The 15,106-nt window shown below is 45.9% G+C and overlaps 1 protein-coding gene across 3 annotated transcripts in view; it reads right to left on the bottom strand.

Moving 5' to 3' along the window:
* The window catches only part of LOC144785353 (uncharacterized), a 223,466-nt gene that overhangs the window by 152,366 nt on the left and 55,994 nt on the right, over window positions 1–15,106 (bottom strand). For all 3 annotated transcript variants that reach the window (XM_078664310.1, XM_078664308.1, XM_078664309.1), the window contains one exon: window positions 10,120–10,230. In XM_078664310.1, coding sequence (XP_078520436.1) covers window positions 10,120–10,230 — 111 coding nt within the window. The remainder of the gene's footprint in view (window positions 1–10,119; window positions 10,231–15,106) is intronic.

Genomic DNA, 15,106 nt, shown 5'->3' with positions numbered 1-15,106 from the left:
CGTGTTCTTTCTGAAGCCAGCCTGGAGGGGGCTCATGATGTCATTGTCCTCCACCCAGTCTAGGAGATGGTTAAGGATAAGGCGCGCAAAGAGCTTTTGGGGTACATCTATTAGGCTAATAGGCCTGTAGTTGGCGGGGAGCAGAGTGGATCCCTTCTTGTGGATTGGAACAATCTCTGCCCCCAGCCAGGACCCGGGGATTGCCATACCTCCTAGAATGGCATTGAAAAGGATGAGAAGGTATGTACCCCAGATGTCCGGGTGATGCCTGAAAAGATCCCCGGGTAACCTATCCAGACCTGGCGCCTTCCCCCACGGTAAATGCTCCAGGGCCTCCTCCACTTCCCCCAGTGATAGTTCCATGCCAAAGACCTGAGAGCCCGAGGGCGCTAGCAGGGCTGTATCAGGGCAGGAATTAATGTCTTGGTAAAGTACCCCAAAGTGGGCCTCCCAAACCACGGGGGCAATGTTGGGTTCGATTGCTTTTTTGAGTTCGCCTATCCCATTATTTACAAGGGCCCAAAATTTCCGGGAGTCCCTAACTTTTAGGGCGTCATAAAGGTCCTGCCAGTGGTTCCAGTCCCACTCGGTCCTAGCGATCGCCATCACTGATTTGTAATGCTTCCTAAGGTCACATACCTTAGCCTTATTTGACCCATCTTTTATTGCAGCAACGAGCTCAGATTTTGCTGCCCTACAAGAGGAGGTGTACCAGGTGGGAACATGGGTCTTTTTCTTTCGGATTGGCACCACCGGGTGAAATACCTCAGCCAAATCCCTCACTAAGTCCTGATGTATGTTACCCAGTTTCTCATTGTATTCTGGGCTTCTTGGTTCATTTAGAAGTACGTCCACCTCCATAAACCTTGGGAGTGCCAACTCATATAGCTTATTGATGGCCTCTTCTGAACTCACAAGCTTTCCCCACTTAACCCGGCGCCTATTTGTTGTAAGGAGCAAATCCCCCGTGGCTTCCCCTCGATTTACTGCGGATGTGCCCGCTGGAGGCAGAGGGCACTGGATGTTTAAACAAAGGGCATTGTGGTCACTATCTGACCTATTTATTACCCCAAAGTCGAGGACTTTTGGCCAGAGTGTAATGTCCAACATGATATAGTCTAGCCTCGACTCATGGCCCCTTCTATTGAAAGTACACACTGAGGGGGTATCGGAAGGAGTACGACCATTACAGGCCCTCAGTGCGTAGTTCAGGGTAAGGGACATGAGTTGTATTGCTAGGGGGGACCAGGCTTTGGGGTGAGGGGAAGACGAGGGTGGGACCCCCCAGTAGTCATCCTCGGCCGTAAGGGCACCATCCAATAGGCCTTCCAGGGGTTCAAAGTGGCAATTGAAGTCTCCTCCAAGCACCACCTTGAAATCTCCTGGAAGTTGACCCAAAAAGGAGGACAGATCGTTTAGGGTCGGTGATTCATTTGGCGTGGCAACTGGTCGCGAGTAGACATTAACAATAGCCCACGGTGGATTGCCAGGCCATGTGAGCCGAACACACTGAATGTCCTGCGAGTACGTGTGTACCTGTTCCGCCTGGCACCCAGTGTGACTCGCAATCCAGATTGCCAAGCCACCTGACGGCCTCCCCCTCCCACTCCATTTGGCAGGGATTTCAAATATTTCAAACCCTCTCCTAGTTTGGGTGTCCCTCGCCCATGTTTCCTGAAAAAGGAGGATGTCACTGCCACCTACTAGGTGATCCCACTCCGGTGAGCCTTCCTTATTTGCAATTCCTGCCACATTCCAGGAGAGAATTCTCAACCCCGGATCTGGTGGTAGAATACCTTGAGCTCCAGTAGGAGTTTGCGCAATGACTATGGATGGGTAAGTGTCTGGCAAGGCAATATTGCAAACCGCGGTGGCGGATGGCCCAACCAACTCCGCCACCCCAGGTTGCAAGATATGGTCAGACCCGGTGTTAAGTGGGGGTCCCTGTTGACCCAGACTGTCGTCCGTGATATCCATTCGATCTTTAGCGGTATCCTGCGGACCGGGTTCAATTACAGGGGCTGTACTCAATCCCACCCGACTTTGCACCTCATCCACCATCTTCCCAGGACCAAGAGAAGTCTCCCCGGTTTGTGGTCAGTCGACCTGATCCAAACAGGAAAATCTATTATGATGTATAAAATTGGCCTGGGCAGGTGGTAAGTAATGCCTTGATCTATAACGTGAGCCATCTACAGCAAAGCCTACTCTGGTCCACCCCTTCTCCCTTCCTACCTCTGTGTTGCTAACAATTGGATAGAAGTGTGAAAGGGGTACTAGTTCAATGTTGGACTTGTCAGGCCTTACAAGCCAATTGCAGATGTAATTGGCGACGTGCGGGCTTCAAAAACTTACAACGATACAATCCCCTACCCTATTCTTTAGAGTAGGGCCAATCCATGGGATCCTCCTAACCATCAAAACCTCACCTTTCAGGTTTGGGGGCAGCGGCCTGTTAATACTAAGCCAGCTTATAACCTTGTTGCGTAGAGAGTCTTGGGGCTCCCTTATATCACCAGTTAACTCAGGTACTCCCACCATAATTGCCGTGTATGGAACTGCTTCTGGGGGCAAATTAACCACCCTGCGCCTATCAGGGGGGGGGAGTGATACCACCAGTGGGACCATTGGTGGAACTCACTACCCCCCCCCGATTGTGGCGCAGGAGGTGGCTTAGATCTCCTGGGGGCCGGGACAGGGGGCCTAGACGCTGAAGGTAGCAAAGGGCGCATCTGGGGAGCAGACGCACCGTTTGTGCTCAGCGGTACCCTATTAGAGACCTGGGACGGTGCAGAAGACAGTGGTCTATTCCCAGATGGATCCCGGGGAGCTACAGGAGCATTTGTAGCTGACTCAGGGCTTTTCCTCATGTGGCTGTTTTCCAAGGCCTGGAGTCTACTCTCTATGGCGTCCAATTTAGCTGAAATGGGGATTAACAAATTCTTAAAAATGGCTGTTAGTGAATTGATTATTGTGTCAGTGCTATTTGAAGTTGCCCCACCAAAGATAAATGGGCCCGAAGGTAATGGTAGGGACGCAGGAGCTGGAGAGCCCATGTGAACCGACCTAGACCCTGATAAAATGAGCTCAGGGGAGGCCGAAATGTCTGTACTATCACCCTGGTTTGAATCAACTATATCAACTTTAGCCCTTTTTGCCTTCTTAGATTCCCTGGACCTTTTCCTTTTGGGAGGTTGTTCCACTCCGCAGCCTGCAAGCTCTGTAAGCAGGGCAGCCTGTCCCGCTTCATGCGAGTCTAATCCCATATTATCCGGAATGGCAGAATGGTCAGAGATCCCAGATGGCCAGGAAGAGTTCCTATCCCTCTGCGTTAGAGGAGTTCTTATCCCCTGAAGGACCGACTCAATGGTCTGATCAATACTGTCCAATAGTGACATATGGGTGGCGTCCAAAGTAATAGGTGTGCTAGCATCTGTTGAAAAAGTATCCCCATGGTCCAGAAACACACTTTCGGGACCCATCTCGAGGTGCGTTTCTGTGACTGAGTGGCATTTGCTAGTTTGAATACTCGCCTTTGGGAAGAATTTTTCCAGAGTACTTAAGCCTTGTTGGGCAGACTTACTCCGTGAAGTTCTAGTCGCCATTATGGAGTAAGTGGAAAGGGGCTATAAAGGAGGAAGCGTCAGAGGGGTGGCCCGGTCCGGTCTCTGCCGGCCTCTAACGGCCTAGAACGGCCCGGTCTTCGCTCCGGGCTGCGTCCCGCGCTGCGGGAGATTTAGCCCTAGATATAGGAAGTGTTAGAGGGCGGTGGGCTGGCCGGCAGGGAGAGCGGACCGGAAGTTGACCACGGTCTGTCAGGGACTCCTGGGAATTGGAGTCCCTGTCACGCTCGCAGCCCTGCAGCCCTCCACCGACGCCGAAAAAGTGTCTCCCAGGTCTCCCGGACTGTTGCTCCTCGCGTTGGTCTGGCGCAGCGGCACCCGCGGAGCGGGTGCTGCAAGGTGTCAAGGAAGTCCGCAGAGACCACGCAGAATCCAGGCAAGGTAGGCGCGACCCAATGCGCTTTGGCAAAAGTTAGAAAGGTGTCCCAGTGGGGCTTGTCAGCCAGGGGTTTTAAAATGCACTCCGGTGGGCGGGGGCGGGCCGGCAGGGAGAGCGGACCGGAAGTTGACCACGGTCTGTCAGGGACTCCTGGGAATTGGAGTCCCTGTCACGCTCGCAGCCCTGCAGCCCTCCACCGACGCCGAAAAAGTGTCTCCCAGGTCTCCCGGACTGTTGCTCCTCGCGTTGGTCTGGCGCAGCGGCACCCGCGGAGCGGGTGCTGCAAGGTGTCAAGGAAGTCCGCAGAGACCACGCAGAATCCAGGCAAGGTAGGCGCGACCCAATGCGCTTTGGCAAAAGTTAGAAAGGTGTTTTATTAAACAGTATTTCATGTTGAGGGACTAAATATGCTACAAACTAAGAAAGTCGCAGTATGTAAATTGATATCCATTTACTTGCGATATTTTCACATTACAAGCATAATTAATATTTGACAAACAGAGCAAGCTCAATATATTTTTATTAGTAGGCTGTCATATGCAATGAACTATGAAGTGCAAAAGAGAGCCTCGGCATTAGGTAAAATACATTTTTAGGTGTTGCATGGAGCACTGAAACAGGAACAGTAAACACCAGAAATATAAGATTGAGTGCTTACAAACTTGCCCAATTATTTTGCTTGTACTGTGACTAGATTTTATCTCTTCAAAGTTATAACTATCGGCCAGATTTAGAATACTCTATCATAAAACAATGTTTCAAAAGGGTGGAAATTGAAGGCCAGTTACACGTGGAACAATTAGTTGCTGAGAATAGAATCACATGGGGGAAAAAGCCAGGTAGACAATTTGTATTTTAGTGAATAGACACATTTGACATATTAGGCTTCATATAATCAAACGTATGGAAAGCACTGTGTTACATTGAATGACATGTAACCTGTGGGATACTGTGCTCAAGTGCTCGTGAAGGATTGTGACGGGGCAAGTGACACGGGAGGAAGTATGTACAGCGATAGTAGGGGGCACAACAAAGAACAAGTGAAAGCAAAATTTACATCGTTCGAACACCCAAACAATTAATGGTAATGAATACAAATTAATCAAGTAGGGTATCCTTGATGGGAGCGCCGAGAATTCTGCTGTTAAAAGTTGACGGTGTTTCGGCCTGTTGAGGTATTTGGGCCATCATCAGAACTAGGTTACTTATTTATATGGCAATGGCGAGCGGTCGTACTGTCAAAAATCTAGGTGGGATGCTATCAAAATTCAGGTTCGGCAAGGTTCCAAAGCAATTGAGATGGGACCTGCGGAGGGTCTGTTGGCAGGGACGTAATTAGAAGTCTCGAGGAGGGAACGGGAAACACTGACAGTTGCGATAACTATCACAGTGCCTGGCTTCTGCCAGCCCCATGATGTGTCTTGCCATGCCCGAGCTGACTTTTCCAAGTAACTTGACTAGCAGCTCTTGGGTTATTGACAGTGTGCCCACTGGCCAATGCCATATAAATAAGTAACCTGGTCCTGATGATGGCCTAAATACCTCAACAGGCTGAAACGTCGTCGACTTTTTACAGCAGAATTCTCATTTGTGAAAGTTTTCTTTCCCTTGTTTGTTGAGCAGCTTATCTTGAATATTATAGAAGCTTGGAGGAGGAGCCAATGTAGTTTCAACAGGGTTGGCTGATAAATGTAAACTTCTAATGACAAGTGCTGCTTCATATGCGATGAATTCAGGGGAGTAAGTTTGGAGTCTTCCTGGACCACAGAGTCTTGGTGTGAGAGGATTAAAGCTTTTACGTGTTACAAAAAGAGAGTCAGGGAGAGTATAGAGACACTCTTGTTCCCCGGTCAGTATTTTATCAACAAAAGAAGAGTGTCCATGTAGAAAGGACTGAGCCAATCACGGGAGCATCAGAACAACCTCACTGGGATGTTAAGGAAGGCCCTCACTCACCACCTAGTGATGACATGCTTCATCATCGGGCCCCACCAAAGAGACCGAGTGTCTCTTTGGTGTGCTGCAACGCCAGAATTACTGCGGAGCGGGATGGTGAGGAGAGGGCGTGTTGCGTGCAAACTTAAACTAGTGAGTGATGGAGGATTAAAAAACGTCAGTAGTGTATCAAAGAAATTTTTTTATTAAATGATCACTAAAGACAATGGAGTTAAAAATATGTGAGGGACCAGTCCACTTTTAATTGAGTGGTGGGTTCCTACAATGTTGTCGACATGTTTCTTGCCATAGAAACGGTGTTAATTTACCCGGCAATTCTTCAGGACTGGGTGTGCAAAAAACCCCGGCGGTATGGACACGCTAAGGCCCACCCTGACCAAGGGACGTGAATGTGAAAAGATTAAATTAAAGAGTGTGAAAAGTGCAAAAAAATTAGGAATAGAGACTTATCCCTAATTACTCCTGGTTTAGGAGGCTTCTGCTGATCGTTTCTGCACTTTCTGGGTGTTATCAGTCTGAGGGCGACTTAGGTGTACCACGGGTGCCGAGCGTCGAGGGCGGTGTGCCGAATACGCTTCCACCCCCCTCCTGAGACCCATGGTGTTTATTTATAACACCCAGAAAGTGCAGAAACGATCAGCAGAAGCCTCCTAAACCAGGAGTAATTAGGGATAAGTCTCTATTCCTAATTTTTTTGCACTTTTTACACTCTTTAATTTAATCTTTTCACATTCACGTCCCTTGGTCAGGGTGGGCCTTAGCGTGTCCATACCGCCGGGGTTTTTTGCACACCCAGTCCTGAAGAATTGCCGGGTAAATTAACACCGTTTCTATGGCAAGAAACATGTCGACAACATTGTAGGAACCCACCACTCAATTAAAAGTGGACTGGTCCCTCACATATTTTTAACTCCATTGTCTTTAGTGATCATTTAATAAAAAAAATTCTTTGATACACTACTGACGTTTTTTAATCCTCCATCACTCACTAGTTTAAGTTTGCACGCAACACGCCCTCTCCTCACCATCCCGCTCCGCAGTAATTCTGGCGTTGCAGCACACCAAAGAGACACTCGGTCTCTTTGGTGGGGCCCGATGATGAAGCATGTCATCACTAGGTGGTGAGTGAGGGCCTTCCTTAACATCCCAGTGAGGTTGTTCTGATGCTCCCGTGATTGGCTCAGTCCTTTCTACATGGACACTCTTCTTTTGTTGATAAAAAAAAAAAAAAAAAAAAAAAAAAATTAAAGCTTTTACATCACAGTCAGTTTCCGGGAGGTAGGGTATCACTTTTTCCAAGATGTAAGTTGGTACAATGCTGTCTTGGTTTTCTTGGCAATGTGTTCTTAGAAAAAGAAGTTAGCAATAGACATTAGGAGTGGTTGACCAATAAACATAGGATGCACCTTCTTTTCCATGTTCCACATCTCAAAACTTTTTTGTGTGTTGCAACTCAATTTTTCCAGTAGCACAATGTAAGGAATTGGGTTCATCCAGGATGCCCCTTTATACTTTACGAAGTGAGAATTTTGCCCTGGCTTTTACTGGGATAAACAAAAGGATGATGGAGGAATGCTTACATTTATATCAGCCAGCATTAATTATTCAGAGCCGCATAGCAGTCCACCAGTTTTTGCTCACAGTGCAAACCTAGACCGGAAACTGCCATGAAAAGCAGACTTGCTTCTGCTCAAGTAGAACATATCATGCCAGATTCCAGCTAGACAGAACAAGAACGGTTTTGTTCTCCTTAGAACTCATCAATGAAATGCAGCTGAAGTCTTATGGCACAAGAAACATTTGGCAAACTTCTGGGCATACCTGTACCTGTCGCTCTAAAGATATCTCACTGAGAAAAACAAAAAGGTAATGGGTGGAATGTTTGAATGAATGCCAGCCATGGGTAATTACTCCTGCGGCATTCCATCCATTTGGTGCTTCATTTGTGCAGGTGTTCCTCAGGTCAAGTCACAGACCAACCTGTTCGAACTAGTCTTTCTCGATGGAGAAAGCAGTCCTTAACAAATAGGGTGGACCTATTTCAGTACACAAGTTAAGTCATCTTCTCCTACCAAGAGCTCAAACTGGGGCAATTCGATTGTTGCCCAAGTTTGAGCTCTTGGTAGGAGAAGATGACTTATGAAACCCACTGGATGCTCTTTGCCCATGTGGTTCACCTCGCCCAAAATGGCACCAGAATTATTTGCCAGAGGCATCTTTCTGCACTTCGATTGGCCTACTATAAACAGCCAAATGAATTGGACAGGGTTTGCCCAGAGCCACCTTCTGCTAATCAATGGGATCTTACCATTCAACAGTCCTAATTACCTGTGTGGGAAGCTGTTTTGAGGTCAAGGCAGGCGAAGCAGCGGCTACAATCCCATAGTTCTCAACTAAATTGTGATCGCAACCAGTGAGTCCAAGAAACACCATTATCGGGCTCTATGTTTCCTGTGACCTCTGTCTCACATAACCTGAAGTTTGGACCTTAAACATCTGATCTCCCCTCGGCCTACCTCAAACTGAGGTAGATAAACAAGTTCTATTGATCTGGCACATACTTGCCTTGATAGGCCGTGCCTCCAGAATATTATTAGGGTTTCTCAGGCAGTGCATTTAAATTGACAATGACAAAACCTATGGTGTCCATAAAGACAGCACAGACATCATCCAGAACAGCAAGGCCACTATTCACCAGCCTTTGGATAGTGGCTCCCCATTCTTCAGTCCAAACCACACTACTATGAACAACCTGCTTCAGTGCCATTTGGGTCCAAATGCCATGTTGTCGTGATCGACTACAAGTCACTAGTCAGACGAAAGGTTTTAAGAATTTGGCAGTACCAGTTGTCCACCCAGTCTTTGTGATCTCTTTGAGGCTTCAGTAGTTCACACAAAACCTCAAGTTGCAGTACCTTGCTCAGGGGACTTATTTATGGCTCAAGGTCCCACATCATAGAAATATCTTCCCCAATACTTTTCTGGACATTTTCTGACATCTGATATCTTAAATAAGTATTTTCTCCAATGATTCATCTTTGGTATCCTCTTGTAGAAAGTTTGGAAGGGACTTGTTGACCTCTCCATCCTTTTCTCCAGCTACAACAAGCACAGCCCTTTGCACACCAAAGTTATATCTCTTACGTCTGTCGTAAAGCTAGTAGAGTGCACGGCCAGGTCCTAGGTCAATCAAACAACATATTCACTGATCTTTTACAGAGCAGTGAAATGTTTGGTCCATTTGTCTTCAAGAATACTTTGGAGCTTCATGATAAGGGCCTAATGTCCATGATATGCAACCATTGCAGCATTCTGAATACACCATTCCTTCACGAGTAGCACCAGGAGCGACACAGGACTTCATATACACGCACTGTAATACAGGTGTAAAATACAAACTTAAAAATATGAAAAGTACAAGCTGTATTTAAATGATAGGATTGGCATAAAATAAGCAGGAACCATAGATATATATATATATACATAAATATATTGAAAAGTTAGACAATCACATTCTTGAGGAAGGGATATGTACAAATATACAAATAGATATAGCTAGAAATAGCAATTTTAGTGAGAAAAGATGGCAAGAAGATATACACAAATTTACAGCTGTATGTGACTGCCGACCCAGGCTGTGTTAGTGGTAAAAGCAGAAAACGACCCATCCTAGGGAAGTGTACTACAGCGTAGCAGAGGTGGTAGTGTACTAAAGGCATCAAAATTAACTTATATCATTAATACCATCTTTTAGCATCCCCAGACACCAATCTTTCCTCATCTTAAAAAACTATTTTGAATGTTAAGGCCAGGCGGCTATAATGCTATTTAAAAATATTTTTGAGAAAAAAATCATTGAGGATTTTTATTTAAAGTCATATCTAGAAGAACCCACCTCTCAATGGTTATATTAAGTTACTTAAACATTGGTATGCTCAACACTGCGCGGTCTAAAAAGGGTAGGCCAGTTGCAAGGTAGGTCAATCAAACTATAGCCACATACCCTGGACAAACAAACAAAGACAGTGACCACCAGAGTTGGAATTTATAACTTTAAAAACATGATGAACTAAAGTGAACACACGTCCAAACCTGGAGTAGTTTATGAGAGTTAAAGGACACACCAGGAAGTTATAGGGTGATGATGCACAACATACTTACTTGAGGATTGAGTTAAACTTGCTCTTTTTGCAGAATTTCGTTGGTCCATGGAATACGTCACATCCTCTACTTTTCTGCTAATGGATGCAACTGGAGCTACAAACGGGTGTCCTATTAATAAAAAACATAATGATCTATGTATGAATATCGTTTTGCATACAAGAAGGAAACAACTTGCACACAACTTTAAAGGGCCACCACTTCTGAAAAAGCCTTGTGTTTTCAGCAACCGGATGCTGTCACATTTGCTGGCAATAGTTCAACCAGAACAGAGACAACACCATGGCATATTACCTACAGACATCCATGTCACCAGTACTAACATTACATTAATTTTAAACAGATAAAAAATGTCATTCATTACTTCTCAACTCATTTGGGAGTAGGCAACAGTAAACCATTGTGTCAGCTTGCTGCCATTGCAATCCAATGGGGAAAGGGATTCCTCCTAAGGGTACCACGATTTTAATTGTGATCAGAGTTGTCTTAATGGCAATCTCCCCCTCAGTAACGAAGAAGTCCTAAATGTCCTTCATCCCACTATGATTGAGTATTGCCTAGTGTTACAATAAGGTTGTGAACGCACCATCTTTAAGAAACCTGTAGGCCATTACACTGCAGTAGCAATGTGAGTACATCCCCGTTATAAAGGTGGCAAAATTGGCGTTAATGTCTTTTTTGCAAGTCTGAATGAACTACGAACGATTGACTAACAGAAATGGAGATAAACGCAACAGGAAGATGACTACATTTCCAAATTTAGAACTAAATAATGCACATTTTAGTGGAATTAATTCCAGTTGGGTAAATTAGAAGCATGAAATTTTTTTTTTTTAAACTTTATTTTGCATTTTCATCAATACAAAGGAGCAGATATGAATATACATACAGCAGTCCATAATCAGAGGCCATAACCCAAACCCACTCATAGTTGTGAACAATAACGACAATTCACTGCTAATAATCACATCTCCTCCTTCCACTAACCAGACCCATCTCTCAATGTTGCGTACTTGCATTTGCAAGTACGAAAATAATTAAACAAGGTGTCCAGACAGATTAACCCCACTCCCGCTGGGACAATTCCCAGCTCCAGCTGCGACTCAGTTTCTGGTCTAAGAGTCTCGATATTTGCCTTGTATGGCCCCCAGATATCTTTGGGGCGAGACGTACTGGGCATCAAACTTGCATAGAACTCACTATTTACATTACATTAGGTGATACTACGCAGCCATCCCTGGACAATCGGGGCAGTTGTCTGTCCCCAGTGCAGTGCCACCTTCCGCTTAGCTAATAAAAGACTCAGTGAAGCAAACCTACAGATTTTTTTAGGGAAAGTGACCGTGTAGCAGAGTAGAGCTACCAGTGGAATGGGGTCAATGGAATGTTCAAGATCAGTCCGAGCGTGTGGTGTACCAGCTCCCAGTAGTCATGTAGTTTCGGGCATGTCCAAGTGAAGTCGTGGAAGTCCGCATGAGGTGCAGAACATTTGCGACAGGTATGGGACGTAGTTGGATCTTTTTTGTGTGCGGGCGCCTGAGTAAAATAGATGCGACGTAAGAATTTGAAATGGAGGAGTTTGTGTCTGCTGTTTAGGGAAACGTCTTGCGTGACCGAGCAGCAGTGAGCCCACTGCTCATAGGTAATGGTGATTCCCAGGTCCTGTTCCCATGCACTGCGAATTTTGCTGTGCTGTACAGGTTTTAGTGAGGTACGTGCCTTGTAAAGCTTTGATATCAGGTGCGTGCTATCTTCTTTATCTATGAGCAGCATTAGAGGAAGGAACGAGACCGGCTCTAATGGGAATGTCAGGAAGGTGGATCGCAATGCCGAGAAGATGCGGCATGGTACACATTTGTCCATAAAATCCACTGCGTTAAAGCGTGTGTCTTCCGAGGGGGAGAAGATATGGCCGTCCGGGTACAAATCTTCCAGTTTAGTCAGGTCAAACTTTGTCAGGGTGCGCTGCACCAGTCGCTCAAAGGTAATGGTGATCAGTCGAGGATTAACAACAAGCAGGGCGGAGGAGTAGAGCTTCTCCATACCAGTGATCCAGCAAAGTCTATGCCATGCCCAGCTCGTGGAGGATGCAGTCTGAATATCAAAAGACTCTCAGGGAAAGCGCACAGATAATACGGCCAAGAGGTGCCCGGGTAATACCAGGTCTGCCTCTGGCCTCAAGTAGGGGATCCGGGCATCTGGATGATACCAGGGATATGCATAACTGCACTGTGCCACCAAATAATAGAGCTGAAAATCTGGCACAATATAACCCCCTCTCTTATATGGTAACATGAGGACTGCCCAACGGACCCGTGCCTGTGTACCCCCCAAACAAACCTACTCAGAAGTGAACGAAGTGTGTTAAAAAAATGATTTGTGAGGAGAATCTGTATGTTGTAGAAGAAATATAAAAGTTTGGGTAGGACTACCATTTTTATAATAGCTACTTGGCCTGCTATCGACAAGGGTAACTTTAACCATTTCTCTATTTGAGTAATAAGTGTGTTTATTGCCCTACCATAGTTGAGACTGAGTATTTGGGCAGTGTCCAGGTGGATGTGTATACCTAAATACATTACCGATTCTGTGCGCCATTCAAGGGGAAACTCTAGTTCCCATGGCAGTGTGCTGGGTGTAAGTGGAAATATGACTGATTTGTGCCAATTTATGCCCAGTCCTGAAAAACTGCCCAACCAGATGATCTCTCTAATCAACTCTGTTAAGTTATCCTGGGGGTGTCGAACATACAGTATTGTGTCATTGGCATACAACGATACCAATAGGGGGCCGGTATTGAATTGTAATCCACTATGTAGATGTTTTTCTTGAAAATGATGTATGAGGGGGTCCATGGCCAAAATGAACAATAACGGGGACAGTGGACAGCCCTGCCTGGTTCTTCGTGTTAGCTGAAAGGGATTGGAAAGAGTGCCATTCAAACTCAGCCGGGCAGTCGGTGTATTATATAAAAGGGCTGCTGTGGCAATGAAGCCCATGGGCATGCATTATGGAGAGGAAAAAGGACCATTCCAGGGAGTCAAAGGCCTTCTCCGTATCCAGTAGGATGGCGGCTGCAGGGGTTCCTGGGTCAATCCTGTGGATGACCAAGAACAGCGTGCGGAGATTCAGGGAGGTGGAGTGATGAGGTACAAACCCGGATTGAGCTGGGCAGATTATAAATTCTGTTTTGTTGGGACAGTCTATTGGAGATGACCTTCGCTAATATTTTATAATCTACATTTAGCAGAAATAGCGGACGGTATGAGCCACATTGTGTAGGGTCCTTTCCAGGTTTGGGGAGAAGGATTATTACCGCCTCTCGTAGAGTAGGGGGAAGAATCTGCCTTTCTAGGGCCTCTGCGTATACTTCAATAAGTTTAGGGGCTAAAATGTCTTTATATGTTTTGTAAAATTCTCCTGTGAATCCGTCTAACCCAGGAGCCGAAGAACCACGAATGGTGTCAATGGCAAGAAGCACATCTGCTACAGAAATAGGTTCAGCTAAGAAGCCCTGCATATATTTTTCCAGGTACACTAACGCAAATTTGTCTAGGTAGCCCTCTTGTGCTGTTTTATCTTCTCCAAGAGTAGACTTGTATAAATTGGAAAAGAACCTCAGAAAGCTACTCTGGATATCTTTTGTGGTGGTGTAAGTGTGTGAGTCAGTGGTCCGTAGTTCAGTGATGTATGTTTTGTGGTAAGGTGGACGCAATAATCGAGCAAGGACCCTTCCAGGCCTCTCCCCTTCTCCGTACCGTCTAGCAGTCTGGTACTTTCCCAAGAACAAAATTTCCCTGTCTGCTGTGTCCCTGTAATCCTCTAACTGCACCAACTGTCTCTGTTCATATGTAGAAGGTGTATGTTGTGCAGATGTCTCATCTAGAGTTTTGAGATCTCGCTCCAGGATCGACAGTGGGTTACTTAGGTCTTTGAGGACACCGGTGTGTTTTGCTATGCATGCATCCTGGAGAATCGCTTTGAAGCCCTCCAAGAGGACCGCCTATTAATCTACTGAGCCGGTGTTTAAATAAAAATAGTCTTCAATAGCCTCTTGTATCTCTGCCCGGAAAACTTCATCCTGCAGTACGCGTTTAGGAAACAGCCATTGGCGTTCAAAGATCTCTGGGCGGGGTAACTGTAACTGCAATTTAACCGGGGAATGATCCAAATAGGTCCTAGGCAGAGTCTCAATCTGTGCGCACCAGCCAAATATGTCGGGCGAGAGTAGCCAAAAGTCTATCCTTGTCCATGTGTTGTATTGTCCTGAATAGTGTGTGTATTCTGTCGTGTTCGGGTTGCGTTTCCGCCAAACATCAAATAGAGAAAACCTATCACAGAGCTCCTTGAGTGCACGGCGAGCTCGGGGTTTAGTGTCAGGTGCCACAGATGTACTGTCCATGACAGGGAATAAATTAAAGTCTCCAACCACTATCAGCGTCTGTGGATCCAGCTTGGCTAGATCCGAGGACAGGGCACCGACAAATTCTGGGGAGTCCACATTGGGGGCATATATGCACAAAAATGTCACTTTTCTGTCAGACAGAGTTCCGGATACTGTTAAATAGCGTCTCGCAGTCCTGCTGGACGGAATCAAGCAAAAAGGAACGCCACTGCGAATTAAAATGGTTGTCCCCCTAGCGTAGTTACTATAATTTTCAAAATATCTATTTGCACCCCAGTTAGACCCATTCATGGGCAGATGCGTTTCTTGTAAAAAGGCAACATTTATCCTGTGCCTCATTAAATATTGTATGACCTGTTATCGTTTCCGAGTGTTATTCAAGCCCCTCACATTCCATTAAAGTGGAGTGAGGCTCAATGGACCCTCTACATTACCGAACTTTGTCATCTGGGTGGTGCAACGATTTCAATGATGCAAACAGTTGATTATGAACAGCAGTGATCGATTTGTAACGCTGTAAACATACATGAAAGGACTGACTCGTAAATGAAATAACCCACCAAGCACCCACCACCCAGTCGG

Source organism: Lissotriton helveticus, chromosome 10, assembly GCF_964261635.1.
Source record: "Lissotriton helveticus chromosome 10, aLisHel1.1, whole genome shotgun sequence".
Taxonomy (NCBI): Eukaryota; Metazoa; Chordata; class Amphibia; order Caudata; family Salamandridae; genus Lissotriton; species Lissotriton helveticus.
This window is presented reverse-complemented; position numbering and strand designations above follow the sequence as displayed.